Source organism: Aethalodelphis obliquidens, unplaced genomic scaffold (genome assembly GCF_003676395.1).
Source record: "Aethalodelphis obliquidens isolate GAN/ISIS:26980383/991018 unplaced genomic scaffold, ASM367639v1 scaffold15, whole genome shotgun sequence".
In the NCBI taxonomy this organism is placed as follows: domain Eukaryota; kingdom Metazoa; phylum Chordata; class Mammalia; order Artiodactyla; family Delphinidae; genus Aethalodelphis; species Aethalodelphis obliquidens.
Window position 1 is genome coordinate 11033088 of NW_020837959.1, and position 14093 is coordinate 11047180.

The 14093-nt window shown below is 50.3% G+C and overlaps 1 protein-coding gene and 1 long non-coding RNA gene across 3 annotated transcripts; one reads left to right on the forward strand and one right to left on the reverse strand.

Annotated features, from left to right (window-relative positions):
• Nucleotides 1-2277: 2277 nt before the first annotated feature.
• LOC113625411 (G-protein coupled receptor 183-like) lies at nt 2278-3209 on the forward strand. The gene has a single exon (XM_027115941.1). It carries the CDS (start codon nt 2350-2352, stop codon nt 3127-3129), a length of 780 nt encoding a protein of 259 aa, XP_026971742.1. The 5' UTR covers nt 2278-2349; the 3' UTR covers nt 3130-3209.
• Nucleotides 3210-3520: 311 nt separating this feature from the next.
• On the reverse strand, nt 3521-14093 carry LOC113625414 (uncharacterized). Of its 2 annotated transcripts, none has more exons than XR_003434664.1 (4): nt 13772-14093; nt 12259-12418; nt 9947-10314; nt 3521-5436 (listed from the first exon to the last, which is right to left on the reverse strand). It is a non-coding gene; the product is annotated as an uncharacterized LOC113625414 (long non-coding RNA). The 2 variants fall into 2 exon arrangements; XR_003434665.1 differs by lacking the exon at nt 3521-5436 and adding an exon at nt 6142-6548.

The window sequence follows — 14093 nt, forward strand, 5'->3', positions numbered from 1 at the left end:
TTCACTTTGCTGTACAGCAGAAACTAACACAACATTGTAAAGCAACTATACTCCAACAAGAAATTTTTAAAAATAATAAGAAAAAGTTAATGATAGTAGTAGTGGTAGTAGTAATAGAACAATAATCATAATAGTAATAACGTCTAACATGTTAAAAAAAAGAAGATATATAAATGGCCAGTAAACCTGTGAAAAGGTGCTCACTGTCAGTAGTCATTAGGCAAATGCCAATTGAAACCACCAGAAGATACCCCTGCACACCCACCACACTGGTTCACCTGAAAAAGACTGACCATGCCCAGGGCTGGTGAGGATGAGGCACCATGGGAATCCCATACGCCGTCGGGAGTACGCAGAGCGGCTGCTTTGGGAAAGTGATGGCCAGGACGTACCTACTAAAATGAAACGTGCAGAACCTGTGATTCACCAGCCCCACTCCTAGCTATGTACAGTACTCAGCAAAATAGATATTTATGTGTCATCAAAGACATGTGAAAGAACATGTATAGCTGAACTTGATATAACAGAAATGTTCACCAACAGTAGGATGGATGTAAATAGGTGGTGATGCATACATACAATGGACTATCATACAGCAATGAGAAGGAACAAACCACAACTACACCACACCACAACTACACTACAGCGTGGGTGAATCTCACAACCTAATGCTGACCCAGAGAAGCTCTGTGGGTGAGAATACACATACCCATGGCGTATGATTTCATTTACTTAAAGTTCAGAAGCAGGCATACTGAGTTGTGATTTTAGAAGTTAGGATATTGATTACCCTTGAGTGGAGGTAGAGGCTGTGGGGGCAAAGGAGAGCTTCTGGGGGTGCTGGCGAGGTGTCTCCTAATCTGGGGGCTAATCACACAGACGTGTTCACTTTATGAAAATCGTCAAGCTCTACTTTTACGATTTGTGCACACTTTTGCATGTGTGTTGTGATTTGTAAATGGCTGCAAATTCTTTGACCTGCCTCCTATTGAGAGATGGGAGCTATGTCTCCTCTTCTTGATTCTGGGTGGGCTTGTGACTCACTTGTAACAGCAGAAGGCGGACATGCTGATACCACACTTCCCAGGCCAGCTTAGAAAAGCTGATGCAGTGTTTTTGAGTACAGTGTGTTCATAGAAAATCTGAGGGTCAGTAAGGCCCACAGATCAGGGGATGATTGCTGTTGAAAAAGAGAGCTCGTTACTTACAGACCCCAAGAAGAGGGGCCATGCCACATCACGGGGGGCCACAGGGGGAGAGCTGGGGTTGGTCAGGAGACAGAGCCAGAGGAGCAGAAATGTGGTCACGAGCCTCTACTGTGGTTTCGGTGGAAGGGAACAGGCAAGGCAGGGTCAGCAGGCTTAGGATTGTTTAAATCATCTCAGGGGGCTCTGGGACACAGGGGCTGCCCCTGGTACCTGGCCCTGGGTTGATTAGGGCAGGTGGTGGGAGTGGTTGGTTTGCGTTTGAAAAGTACACTCAAGGGACTGGTTAACCCAGGGAAGGGCAGCCCCTCCAGGGTCAGCCAGGCCCCAAGATGTCAGAGCACTAGAATATAGAAAATAAAAGGCGTGGTTAATAGACGGAGATTCTACCTAGTTTCCGGGACACTTTCTTTTGGAGCCTCCACCTACTGTGTAAGAAACTGAGGTACTTGCAGGCCACCATGTTGCGAGGAAGCCCCCGCCTCACGAGGAACCCTCGTGCAGGTGCTGTAGCTGACAGTCCAGTTGAGGCTTCGGCCCAAAGTCAGCGTCATTTGAGTAAAATCACCTCCGGGTGGTCCCAGCCCCTGCCACTGAGTAACCCTCAGCTGTCGATGCTTCCCAGCTGAGGCTCCCAACAGTGGGCAGCAGAGAAAAGCCAATCCCACTGTGTCCTGTTCAAAACCTGACCGTGAAAATAACAAAGTGTTTTAAGTTGCTAAATTCTGGGGGTAATTTGTTACATAGCAACAGTGAGTGGAACGGTATGTCACACGTCCACATAAATTTACTTCAAAAGAGGTAGGCTTGTATGTACCACATCTTCTTTACCCATTTACAAAACAGAAACAGACGTACAGATATTGAAAACAAACTGATGGTTACCAAAGGGGAAACACTGGGGGAAGGGATAGATCAGGAGCTTGGGATGAACATACACACACTACTATATGTAAGATATAACCAACAGGGCCTACTGTAAAGCACAGGGAACTCCATCTGTGATAACCTATATGAGAAAAGAATCTAAAAAAGAATGAATATATGTATATGTATATGTAACTGAATCACTTTGCTGCACACCTGAAACTAACACAACATTGTAAATCAACTATAATCCAATAAAATTTAAAAATAAAGATATATGCTATTCATGGGCACGTGGCTTCAGCAAATTATTAAGTATTACTTGATAGAGGCGTTAACCCCACAGATACAATGTTACATTTTAATTTTTTGTCTCCCCAAGGACCTCTATGACATGGCTTCCTGCACGGCTGACCCAGACAGCCTCGTCCGCCACGCCGACGCCTGCCTTCCTCGCCACCCACCCCGGGTGGCCAGCGTGATGCTCTCTTTGTTCTACACAGCCCTCTTGGTCTTCGGCACCCTGGGAAACATCCTTGCCCTCCGCCTTGCCTATCAAAAGGGCAAGAAGATCAACTCAACAAATGTCTACCTGGTCCACCTGGCAGTGTCCGACCTCCTGTTCACCCTGGCCCTGCCCGGAAAGATCGCCTACTACGTGCTGGACTTCAGCTGGCCTTTCGGTGAAGGGCTCTGCAGGCTGACGGCCTTCATATCCTATGTGAACACTTATTCAGGGATCTACCTGATGGCACGCGTGAGCGTGGACCGTTACGTGGCTGTGGTCCGCACCCACCAGTGTCTCCGGCTCCGCGGACCCCGGCGGGCCAGGCTCATCTGTGTGGCTGTGTGGGTCCTGTTGTCTCTGCAGACGGCGCCCCTGCTCCTGCTCTCCATGACCAAGCTCGTGGCCGGCAGGCTGACCTGCATGGAGTATGACAGCGTCCAGCCGGTGCTCACGCTGCCCGCCGTGGTCCTAGTGATCTCCGCTCTGAGCTTCTGCGGGCCGGTGGGCGTCATTCTCTTCTGCTACGTGAGGATCACCATGAAGCTGTGAGGACGGCCCGGGACAACCCTCTGACAAGCGGGAAGGGGCACCACCGCAGGGCCTGCCTGCTCACCCTGGTGGTGCTGGTGGCCGTGCTTGTGTGCTTCATCCCCTACCACTTCAATGTCATCCGGGTCATGGTGAGAAAGGTGCTCCACCAGCCAACCTGCCCCGAGCAGAGGGCTTTCAAACTGTGCCTTCAGCTCACGGTGTGCCTCATGAACTTGAACTGCAGCATCGACCCCATCATTTACTTCTTCGCATCTACGCGTTACAGGAAATGGCTCCTCAGCATTTGGAAGCTCAAAGCGTCACATCCTCCGACTCCCCCGCTCCGGGAAAAAGTTCCTCAGAAGCACAAAATATCAGCCAGACTGGAGGCTCCTTGCCCTTAGAGGAGAATGAGGTCTAATAGGTCGTGGGCTTTAAGACTGCATCTGGGGGTAGGGGGTCCAGGGTTGGGGGCTCAAAGCTTATACAATTTGGACGGGTGTGGGTTCTTTAAGAAAAAGAATACAAAACAATAGATGTAAAATTAGGTACAAGGTCTTGGATGGTAAGTGAGGAGCCCTGGAGCTTGCACTCATTAGCTTTACGGTGAACCGACCTCTGATGTATCCTAACAAACGCCACTGCGTCCTTGGCCTCTGAAGGGTGTGCGGTTTCTTCCAGGAAAAGAATATTTTCACAGCAAATGCAGTCACAACCAAAAGAATCATTGGCTGAGTACCAGATCCACAATTTAGACAAGGTTTCCAAATTGGGGTGGCAAGTTGTTGGAAAGAGTAAAAATACTCCCCCCCTCAAAAAAAAAAAACCCAAAATTTCTAAAAGCTTGGCGCTAACGTTTACAAAAATGCCAAGGTTCTCCTGAGAAAGTCAGAAAACATGGGGAGGACGCACTGACTCCAAGTTACTGGCCCAGCCGCCTCTGGCGTCGGGGGAGTGGGGCGAGGGACTGGGTGTTGTGCACTTTTGTAGGAAGAGTCTGAATCTGGTCCCAAGCCCCTTATGACATGTGTGACTGGGGACATCGCTGGGGGAGAAAGTCAGGAAAGTGGGCACGAGCTTTTCATTTGTTTTGTGTGTGTCAGAAAGTGCTTATCCATGGGAGTGTTGTTTCCATTCGGTCAAAACAAACCTTTCCGGTGCTTTCTTGAGTTTAAAACAAGGCACAGAGCGTTTCCACTTGGGCGATTTTGAGTTCTGTAAAATAAAACACGCATTTCCCTGCCAACGTGCGGGGAGCACCAGGGCCAGTGTGACGTCTGTCTCCGCGGCACGGGCCCAAAGCAACATGCTCACGGCCTCCGCGGCGCCCCCTTGACCCTACCCCAAAGCTCCGGCTCCAGACGGGTCCCCCCTGAGGTCGTCCCTGGTCCCTGACCGACAGTGGCCTCCTGCTCCAGACAATCAGCTGCTTCCACCTCCCAAGTTCCAAGTTTGGGGCACTTGACTCTCGTGCGCAGAGCTTCATGGTGGCTCTCCTGAGAGGGGGCTGTCTCACGGGGCACCAGACTGTCAGCTCCTGAGACGTCCGGGGCACGGCCTGCTCCTCTCAGCCCCCCGCATCACAGTCCATGTTACTCCTGGGACGGGAGCTGGTGCTCAGTCCGCCCTCGCTGGTTTGAGCTGATGAGCTTCCTTCTTCTCACGCTGCTGTGTCCCAGGAGAGGCTCTCAGGGGCTCATGTCGAGGCTCTGGGCGCGCTTCTCTTCCATCCAGCCCCCGACTCTGGCTCCGCTGGGCTCGGGGACGGGAGGACACTCAGCTCCAGAGTGACCCACAGACACGGAGCTGTGGCCCCTGTGGCCAGACAGGTCCCAGCACTGAACATCGATCCTGGGGACGTGGTGCTCGTGGTAGAGGGTGCTTCCTGCCTGCGGCTGGGGCAGGAATGGTGTTTAAAGGCTGGAAGAATTTGCAAGTCTGCTCTTGGGGCCTGTGGATTGAAGGTGCAGAACCTCAGCTGAAAGGCCCATCTCTGCACCCTGAGTACCTCTCACAGGAGCCCACAGCTCATGTCCACACCTGGCTGGGGTGAAAAGCTCACACACCTTGTTTGCACTAACCCAGCCCTCATCAAAGGGCATGGAGGTGGCAAGAGAGGGCCTGGCCAGCCTGCAGTTTGCTGCCCTCACAGCCAGGGGCTTCCTCCGTGGAGAGCGGCCAGGCCAGCAGGGCTGCAGACCTGTCTGACTCCGGACGTTACAAATCCTTCTTGGCCATCCTCCTAAGCATTTCTCATCACCTGTCCTCGAGGCTCGTCAGGCTCCTCACATCCAAAGCTGCTTGGGGCTGGTTTGTGCTGAGCACCTGGAAACAGAAAGGAGGAAGTCACATCCGGAGGGCAATTGGGAACAAAACAGGATCAGGAAAGAGGACGAGATCGTGAGCTCCGGCCGGAAGCAGCAACAATGGGTCGGGGAAAGCCGAGGCCCGGTGCACTGCCGGCTTCCAGCACTGCCGCAGGAGGAGGGTGATGGCTCTGTATTCAGACAAGGCGATGACGGGTGTGACTTACAAAGAGGGAAATCTGAATTCTGAGGACTGAACCAGCCAGGGATGTTCCAGAGCTGGGCTCAGAGCGCAGACGCCCGAGCCCAGGGACTCAGGAGGGAGAAGCGTCCTGCTGAGGACTCACACCCACGCCTGAGCCTCATTTTCCTTGTCTGTAACAATAGGGACTATAACATCTACCACATGGGGTCAGTGTGTGTGTGGTGGAGGTGGTGTTTCATGAACCAGCACCTGTGTAAACCACTCAAAACTACAGACAGCATTTAACTGAAAACTGGCTGTGGCTACGGAAGTTTGCCAAGTGGGCTGGCACAACTCATATCAGCAGGGATAGACATCTCATCATTACCGGGACCAGAAGGTCCCAATGCCCAGCCCACACCCAGGCCCCCAGAGCAGGGGTTCTCGAAGTGTGGTCCCTGGAAGAACAGTGTCACCACCACCTGGAGACTTGTTAGAAATGCACATTCTTGGGCCACGGCAGACCTGCTGAACCGGCTGGTCTGGCGGGGGGGGCCCAGCGCTCAGTGTCCTAACAAGCCCTCCTGCTGCAGCTCAGCCTTGAGAAAACTGGCCTGAGGGGTCCTTGGAGACGCCAGCAACTCTCTCGCCCACGGTATGAGTTTGCTGGGGCTGCTGTAATAAAGTACCATCAACCAGGTGACTTAAAACAACAAAAACCTTCTCTTGCAGTTCTGGAGGCCAGAAGTTCAAAATCAAGGTGTCGGGAGGGCTGGTTCCTCCTGAGGCTGTGAGGGAGGCTGTTCCAGGTCACCGCCAGCTTCCGGCGATTTGTTGGCAGCTGTTGGCGTTCCTTGGCTTATAAAGCATCGCCCCATCTCCGCCTCCATCTCCACATGGTCCTCTCCCCACGTGCCTCCGTCTTCATGCGGCATTTTCTTCTTTTGCTAAGGACACCAGTCATTTTTTTTCAACATCTTTATTGAAAGAAAGTATAATTGCTCTACAATGTTGTGTTAGTTTCTGCTGTATAACAAAGTGAATCAGCTGTATGTATACATATATCCCCATATCCCCTCCCTCTTGCGTCTCCCTCCCACTCTCCTTATCCCACCCCTCTGGGTGGTCACAAAGCACCGAGCTGATCTCCCTGTGCTATGCGGTTGCTTCCCACTAGCTATCTGTTTTACATTTCATAGTGTATATATGTCCATGCCACTCTCTCACTTCATCTCAGCTTACCCTTCCCCCACCCCGTGTCCCCAAGTCCATTCTCTACGTCTGCGTCTTTATTCCTGTCCTGCCCCTAGGTTCTTCAGAACCATTTTTTGTTTAGTTTCCATATATATGTGTTAGCATACGGTATTTGTTTTTCTCTTTCTGACTTCCTTCACTCTGTATGACAGACTCTAGGTCCATCCACCTCACTACAAATAACTCAGTTTCGTTTCTTTTTATGGCTAGTCGTTTTGGATTAGGCCAACCCTTATGACCTCATCTTAACTTGATTACACCTGCCAAGACTTCACCTTAACTTGATTACACCTATTTCCACATAAGGTCATATTCACAGGTGCTGGGGGTTAGGACTTAATCTTATTTTGGGGGACAAAATCCTACTTATAACACCCACCCATTTCTGAGCACCCCTGTTTCCAGACACTCTTCTCTGACTCTCATCCCATCCCTGACCCCTCTCCAGCTCTAAGCCCCTATTATACCACATCAGAGCCCCATGTCCAAGATGAGACTTGGAGGAAGGAGTAAAAGGGGTCTGTTTTAAACACTAGTTGGTCCAAAAAAAGTTGAACTGCCATGGTTTGTTTTTCAGGTCCAATCAAGACAACCTCATGTCAAAATGGAAGCATCAGAGTGACCCCCTCGGAGGGTCCCCTCACTCTGCATGTGGGACCTGAGTTCAGAGGAATGTGTAGGGCCCAGGGCAGCCCTGTAGGCATGGGCTCTGTAATGAGGAGCCCTGAGTCCCATTCCGGGGCACAGACAACCAGAGGAGGTGTCGGGGAGATTCTCCCCTTGGGTGGAGGGTCTCATGATGATGTCTAAGCATTTTAATTGCTTGACATTTTAAGGAGGAAGAACGGAGTTTCATAAATTGAGCTGGTAGATACCCAAATGTCTCTACGGGCTCTCGGCATTCTCCAGAAATCTCATTTTCACTGAGAATTCCTGCTCCCCTGGCATCGCCACACACCACAAGTTAACCACGGTCCAGCTTTCACTACAGTTTTCTCTCTTCGCCAAGTGACTGCATACGGGGCAGACACAGAGACAAAGTCCCTCTGGCGTGTGTGTGGGTTGTGGGCCCAGGCTCAGGGATGGGCTGTGCCCCCCCGTGGGGACTCCAACCCTGAAGGTCAGGTCACACCTCAGGCCACATGAATCCCTCGTGACAGGGATGCCGTTTCCTCTGTAATTGTTGAAATTTTGAGGTCTACACCACCTTCCAGTGCTCACATTCTTTGATTCCAGGAAGCCCGGACATGTGCCCTGTTGCCTTGGTAGCTCTGCAGTGGGGCAGGCAGGGGAGGTGGCCCGTCCCAAGCCAGCGAGGCGCCCTCCTGCGTGTCTGTCTGTGTGCTTAACGCTAATGCTTCACAGTATTCCCTTTGGCCGGCTGCACATAAAGGGTGAAGTCCCAGAAACTGACAGAGGTAGGACATTACCAGACATTCAGTCCCAGGAACACTCATCAGCTCTATCTGCTGCTGCCCCTGACAGTAGGTGGCAGCTCAGGGGGACGGGAGAGAGCCCTGCAGAAAGGACAGGCTGGCGACACGCCGCTTCTCTTGTAACTTACAATTCTGTCTCGGGGCCAGATTCCTCCCCAACATTCACTTCTTCATTAATTCATACATTTATCAAGTATTAGCCTAGGCTCTGAGGATACAGTGGGGATAATGGAGCCACGGCCCCTAAAACTCATGGATCACAGACCAGAAGGTGACACATACAATTGTAACCAGACAAGGACACACAATGTGCTAAGTGTCCAGTGGAGACTGATGAACTACAGGAGGAGAGGTTGGGGAGACCAGGAGGACTCCCAGGTTTGGGGATAGACAGTTGGATTGATGGTGGTATCACTCCCAAGGTTGGGAGCAGAGGAGAAGCTATAGGGAGAAGGTGGGCTTGGGTGCCCCTGGGACGGACGTATGGAGGTGTACAGTACAAAGCAGGACATCTAAGGCCTGAAGCCTAGAAGAGAAGTCTAGGGTCAGACTTCAGTCAGACTGGGGAGCATGAAGTGGATGTTATTTCCAGGGGGAGTGGACGGTCTGCTTTAAAATGTAGGTTTTATTATTATTCAGGTGCGATGAGGCAGGTTACCTGCCTCCTTTCTGCATCACTGTGGAGTCGGGTGAGAAGGGGCATTTTGTCAGTGTCGTGTCCTTTTTTTTTTGCGGTACGTGGGCCTCTCACCGTTGTGGCCTCTCCCGTTGCAGAGCACAGGCTCCGGACGCGCAGGCTCAGCGGCCATGGCTCACGGGCCCAGCCGCTCCGCGGCATATGGGATCTTCCCGGACCGGGGCACGAACCCGCGTCCCCTGCATCGGCAGGCGGACCCTCAACCACTGCACCACCAGGGAAGCCCGGGAGACGTTTTTGACAAAATCAAAGCAATGGATTCTGAGGCACAAAACAACACTCTGAGGCACAAAGGAAATCCCAGAGGTGCTGCCAGCTCAGAATCAAATACAAAGGTCAGGAAAGGGCCAGGTGACCGTTATCAGTGTACTTCCTTCCAGGTCTGCTAAGGCAGTGTGTGTATGTGCGTGTGTGAGGGACAGAACAACAATCCAGAAGCTGGAAAAGGTATTAGGGGCTGAATTGTGTTCCCCACTTCCCAATTCATATGCGCAAGTCCTAACCCCCCAATATCTTGGAATGGGACTGTATTTGGAGACAAGGTCTTTAAACAGGTAAAATGAAGTCATTAGGGTGGGCCTTAATCCAAGATGACTGGTGTCCTTATAAGAAGAGGAGATTAAGACACAAGCACACACAGAGGGATGACCATGTGAAGACCGAGGGAGAAGACAGCATCTACAAGCCAAGGAGAGAGACCTCAGAGGAAACCAGCCCTGCCGACACCTTGACCTCAGACTTCCAGCCTCCAGAACGGCGAGGAAATTAACTCCTGTTCTTGAAGCCCCCCAGCCTGTGGGACTTCATGGCAGCCCCCGCCAGACGGTACAGTAGTCTTCATCTCTCCACCTGATTTAAGGAAAGTAAGTGGATCCTGGTCTCTTTCAAACTTCACACCTCCTACCACCTGTTGAAAGAATGACGGAAGCCAAGACACAGTGAATGTTATTATTCTCACCGGTTTTCTTTCTTTCTCTAAAAGGCCTACTGGGCCCCGGGCAGCCTCGGTGAGTCGCTGGCAGCTCCAGAACCTGGCCTCAAGGGCGAAAGGAGGATGTTCATCAAGATGCCGGCTGATGTCCTTCCAGCTCTGAGCACTGGGATTTCTGCGGGCGCGACGGGCAAGCCCAGCAGGCGCAGCCTGGTTTCCTGTGAGTCCGCGGGTTTGCCCGGTGCCTGTCTTGGTGTATCTTTGGCAGCTTTCGTTTTGACTTCGGTGGGGGGACTTGATTCAGTTCAGAGGTTTAGCCTCAGGCTGGTGTCCGCCCTCATCTGGGAAAACAATGGCTGGCGTGGGGCTGGTATCAAACAGTGTTGGAGAGAAACCTGAAAAGAGAGGGGAGGAGGAGAGAGGAGGGCAGAGCCAGGGAGAGGGAGGCTGGGGACGCCCCGCTCAGCAACAACTGCGCGGAACGTCTGGTCGATGCTGTCGGGGCCCAGGGCAGGGGGCCCCCAAATGTGTCCCCAAATGTGCACCAATGGCATATTGGTTATTTTGAACTAAAGTTACTTAAGAAAGAGCTGATGTAAGAGGGACACTCTGACCCTGTCTGTCTCCCTGAAGGCAGGAAATAAATCTCTCCTACGAAAGGTCCACTCCCTGCACCTGGAAGTAGAAGGACACCCTAAACTCCAGAGAGGGAGAGTTCGGGCAGAAAGCCTGGATAAGCAAACCTTGTTGCTTATTTCATTGACTACCCCATGCCCACATTCTGTTTAGATTCTTCACTAATTAAGCACCAAAGCCAAAGTGTCTTTGTCCTGTCATTTCCTCACAAAGTTGTTTCTTTGTCTAAAAAGTATAGAAGCTGCCTCCTTTGGCCACTTCTTAGGTCTTGTTTCTATGAGACCTCCCTGCGTAAGAATTCATATTTGTTTCTTTCTCTCCTGTTAGTCTGTCTTGGGTCAATTTTATTATTAGTCCAGCCACAAGAGCTCAAGAAGGGTCAGAGGGGGAAACCCCCCTCCCAAACAGTGCTCTTCCTAGGACCTCGCGGTTGGAGGCAGGGAAGCTGGGAGCTGGGAGACAGGCTTGCTGCGCCTGGGATGCTGAGCAAGAAACCCTGTCCCCTAATCGTGGCACTGGAACTGGTGACACCCTGTTACTCACTTGTTCCAGCTCAGTGAGGTTTTGGGGGCCATCTAGGCAGCGGAATAAGGAATCAGGGGCAGAGGCCACTAAACTTTCTTACTGCCGCCCTTTGGGAGACCTCTTTGGCGGTTCTCCTAATATGAATGCCTTTCTCGTTATCCTTGATTGATGCTACGATAGAAATTCTCTTAGCGGACCGCACTTAGCCATCTCAGGAGTCGTGTGGGTCTGAGGGTCGCCCACCACTCACAGCCTGCTTGTGACTGGTGGCCTCTCCCCAGCCCCTGTTCTTCTGTGCCCACAACTGGGGCCCTGTGCACCCCAAGAGACAGCTGTGTTTGTTCCCAAACCTTTTCACATCAGTTGCTATCAAAATTAAATAAGTATTACATAAACCAATAAAGTATAAAGGCAAAAAGAAAGAGTTGTTGTTACAAGAACTCAGTTGAACGCTTTCGAAAGTTTGATAAAGGTGAATTGCTTACAAAACCAAATGTGCTGTCAAAATAGATATGAGTGTAACATTTATAGGACGTTGGAAGAAATGTAAAAATCCAAGATGACGCACAATCTGATTGCTTTGCTGAGTTCTGGGGCTAACTGTAATTAAAAAATCCAAACTGGAACTCATAAATGATGCAGTATGGGTGTGGATTATGAAAGACACAAGTTTCTAATTAGTACAACTATGATTAAAAAAAATAAAAAAGGCCTTGGCGACATCAACACCAGAAGACTGGTGAATTAATTACATTGACAAGTTTTAACTTAAAATATTCACTGTATGGGCTTCTGTGTGTATATACACAATACATAAGCATATGTGTATGTATGCACGTATGTATGTATATATACACAATACATAAGCATATGTGTATGTATGCACGTATGTATGTATATATACACAATACATAAGCATATGTGTATGTATGCACGTATGTATGTATATATATGTATGTATGCACGTATGTATGTATATATACAGGTCCTCCTTGCTTTATGATAAACCCACTGTAAGTTGAAAATATCCTAAGTCGAAATGCATCAATACACCTAACCCACCAAACATCCCAGCTTAGCTCAGCCTACCTTAAACGTTCTCAGAACACTTACACTAGCCCACAGCTGGGCAGGATCATCTAACACAAAGCCTACTTTTTAAAAAAAGTGTTGAGTACCTCATATAATGTACTGAATACTGTACTGACGGTGCAAAGCAGAATGGCTGTCTGGGTGCAGAATGGTTGTTGACCCTTGTGATCACAAGGCTGACAGGGAGCTGCGGCTGCCACTCCCAGCATCATGGAAGAGGATCGGACTGAAAAGAATATTGCCAACCTAGGAAAAGATCAAAATTCAGAATTCAAAGTACGGTCTCTACTGAATATGTATCAGTTTCATATGATCTTAAAGTCGGAAAATTATAAGTCAAACTACTGTAAATCAGGGCCCGTTTGTGTGTGTATATATGTTCTGCATTTTACCCAACTTTTTAAGATTAACTGACTGACTACCAGTTCCCAGCCTAGGATGAGAGGGCTTCTGGCAGGTGCCATTTGTATTAAAAATAGTGGAGCAATATTGTCAGTCATAAGAAATATATATATTTGGTCATTCAGATGACCCAAATTATTTCTCATATATATTTGGTCTGCATCCACATTTCCTGGCTCACAGCTCCTAAACCCTTGGAATATCCTAAGTGTAGAGAATGATGTAGGTGTCTTTTGTTAGGAGAATGAGGTGATTTTTGGAAGCATCTAAGGATGGGGGCTGATTGCCAGGAGAACTAACCATCTGATTAGAGGGTTGGAACTTTCTGTCTCACCCCCTGACTTGCAGGGAGGGAAGAGGGGCTGGAGGTCGAATCAACGGCCAATTGCCAGTGATTTAATCAATCGTGCTTATGTAATGAAGCCTCCATAAAAACCCCAAGGACAGGGTTCAGAGGCTTCTGGGTTGGTGAACACGTAGAGATCTGGGGAGAGTGGGGCTCAGACAGAGCGCAGAAGCTCCGCACCCTTTCCCCTTACCTCACCCTATGCATCTCTTCATCTGCCCGTGGATTCCTATCTTTTAATATCCTTTTAAAACAAATCGGTAATCTAGTGAGCAAATGAGTTTTCTTAGTTCTGTGAGCTGTGCTTGCAAATTAGCCGAACCCGAGGAGGGGGTTGTGGGGACTCTGATTTATAGCCAGGTGGTCAACCTGGGCTCGTGACTGGTATCTGAAGTGGAAGCATCTCGTGGGACCGAGCCCTTCACCTGTGGAATCTGATTCTATCTCCAGGAGATTGTGCTAGAACTGAGTTGAATTCTTGGACACCTGCTGGCATCTGAGAATGTCCTGTGGGGAAGCGCACACACACACACACACACACACACACACACACACACACACACACACACACACACACACACACACACACACACACACACACACACACACACACACACACACACGTCCAGGAATGCTTTACAGTGGCCACTCCCCCAGATGGCGGAGACTGTATTTTGTTAATTTTTCGCATCCTCACTCACTCGCTCGTCGGACCCCCGGGGAAGTGGGCGAAGCGGGGGCAGAGCTGGTGGCAAAGCCCTTGCCCACAGGGGTTTAGTGCGGTTATTTCATCCCTTGGTGCGTGAGGCAGGCAGTGGTGAATGACTGGCATTCATAGAATCGCTGGTTACCTGTCAGGTTCACCAGGAGCGTCACTCAGCTCAGGTTCTGGGAGGGTCCCCTGGAGCGCTGCAGCTGGTTCTGGAACGCGTCATCCTGCTCTGTGGGGTGCTGGCCCCAGGCCCCGGGTCCCAGCCCCTTCCTCAGTCCTCAGTCCCAGTAGGTCTTTGTCCTGCACCTGAGGCGCTTTTGTGTTCCCAGTGAATTTGAGGTTCTTGATGTCTTGCTTCATACAAAGAATTCAGTGGGAGACAAAGTGATAGGTAAGAAGTGGATTTATTCAGAGAGAAACACACTCCACAGACAGAGTGTGGCCCATCTCAGAAGGTGAGA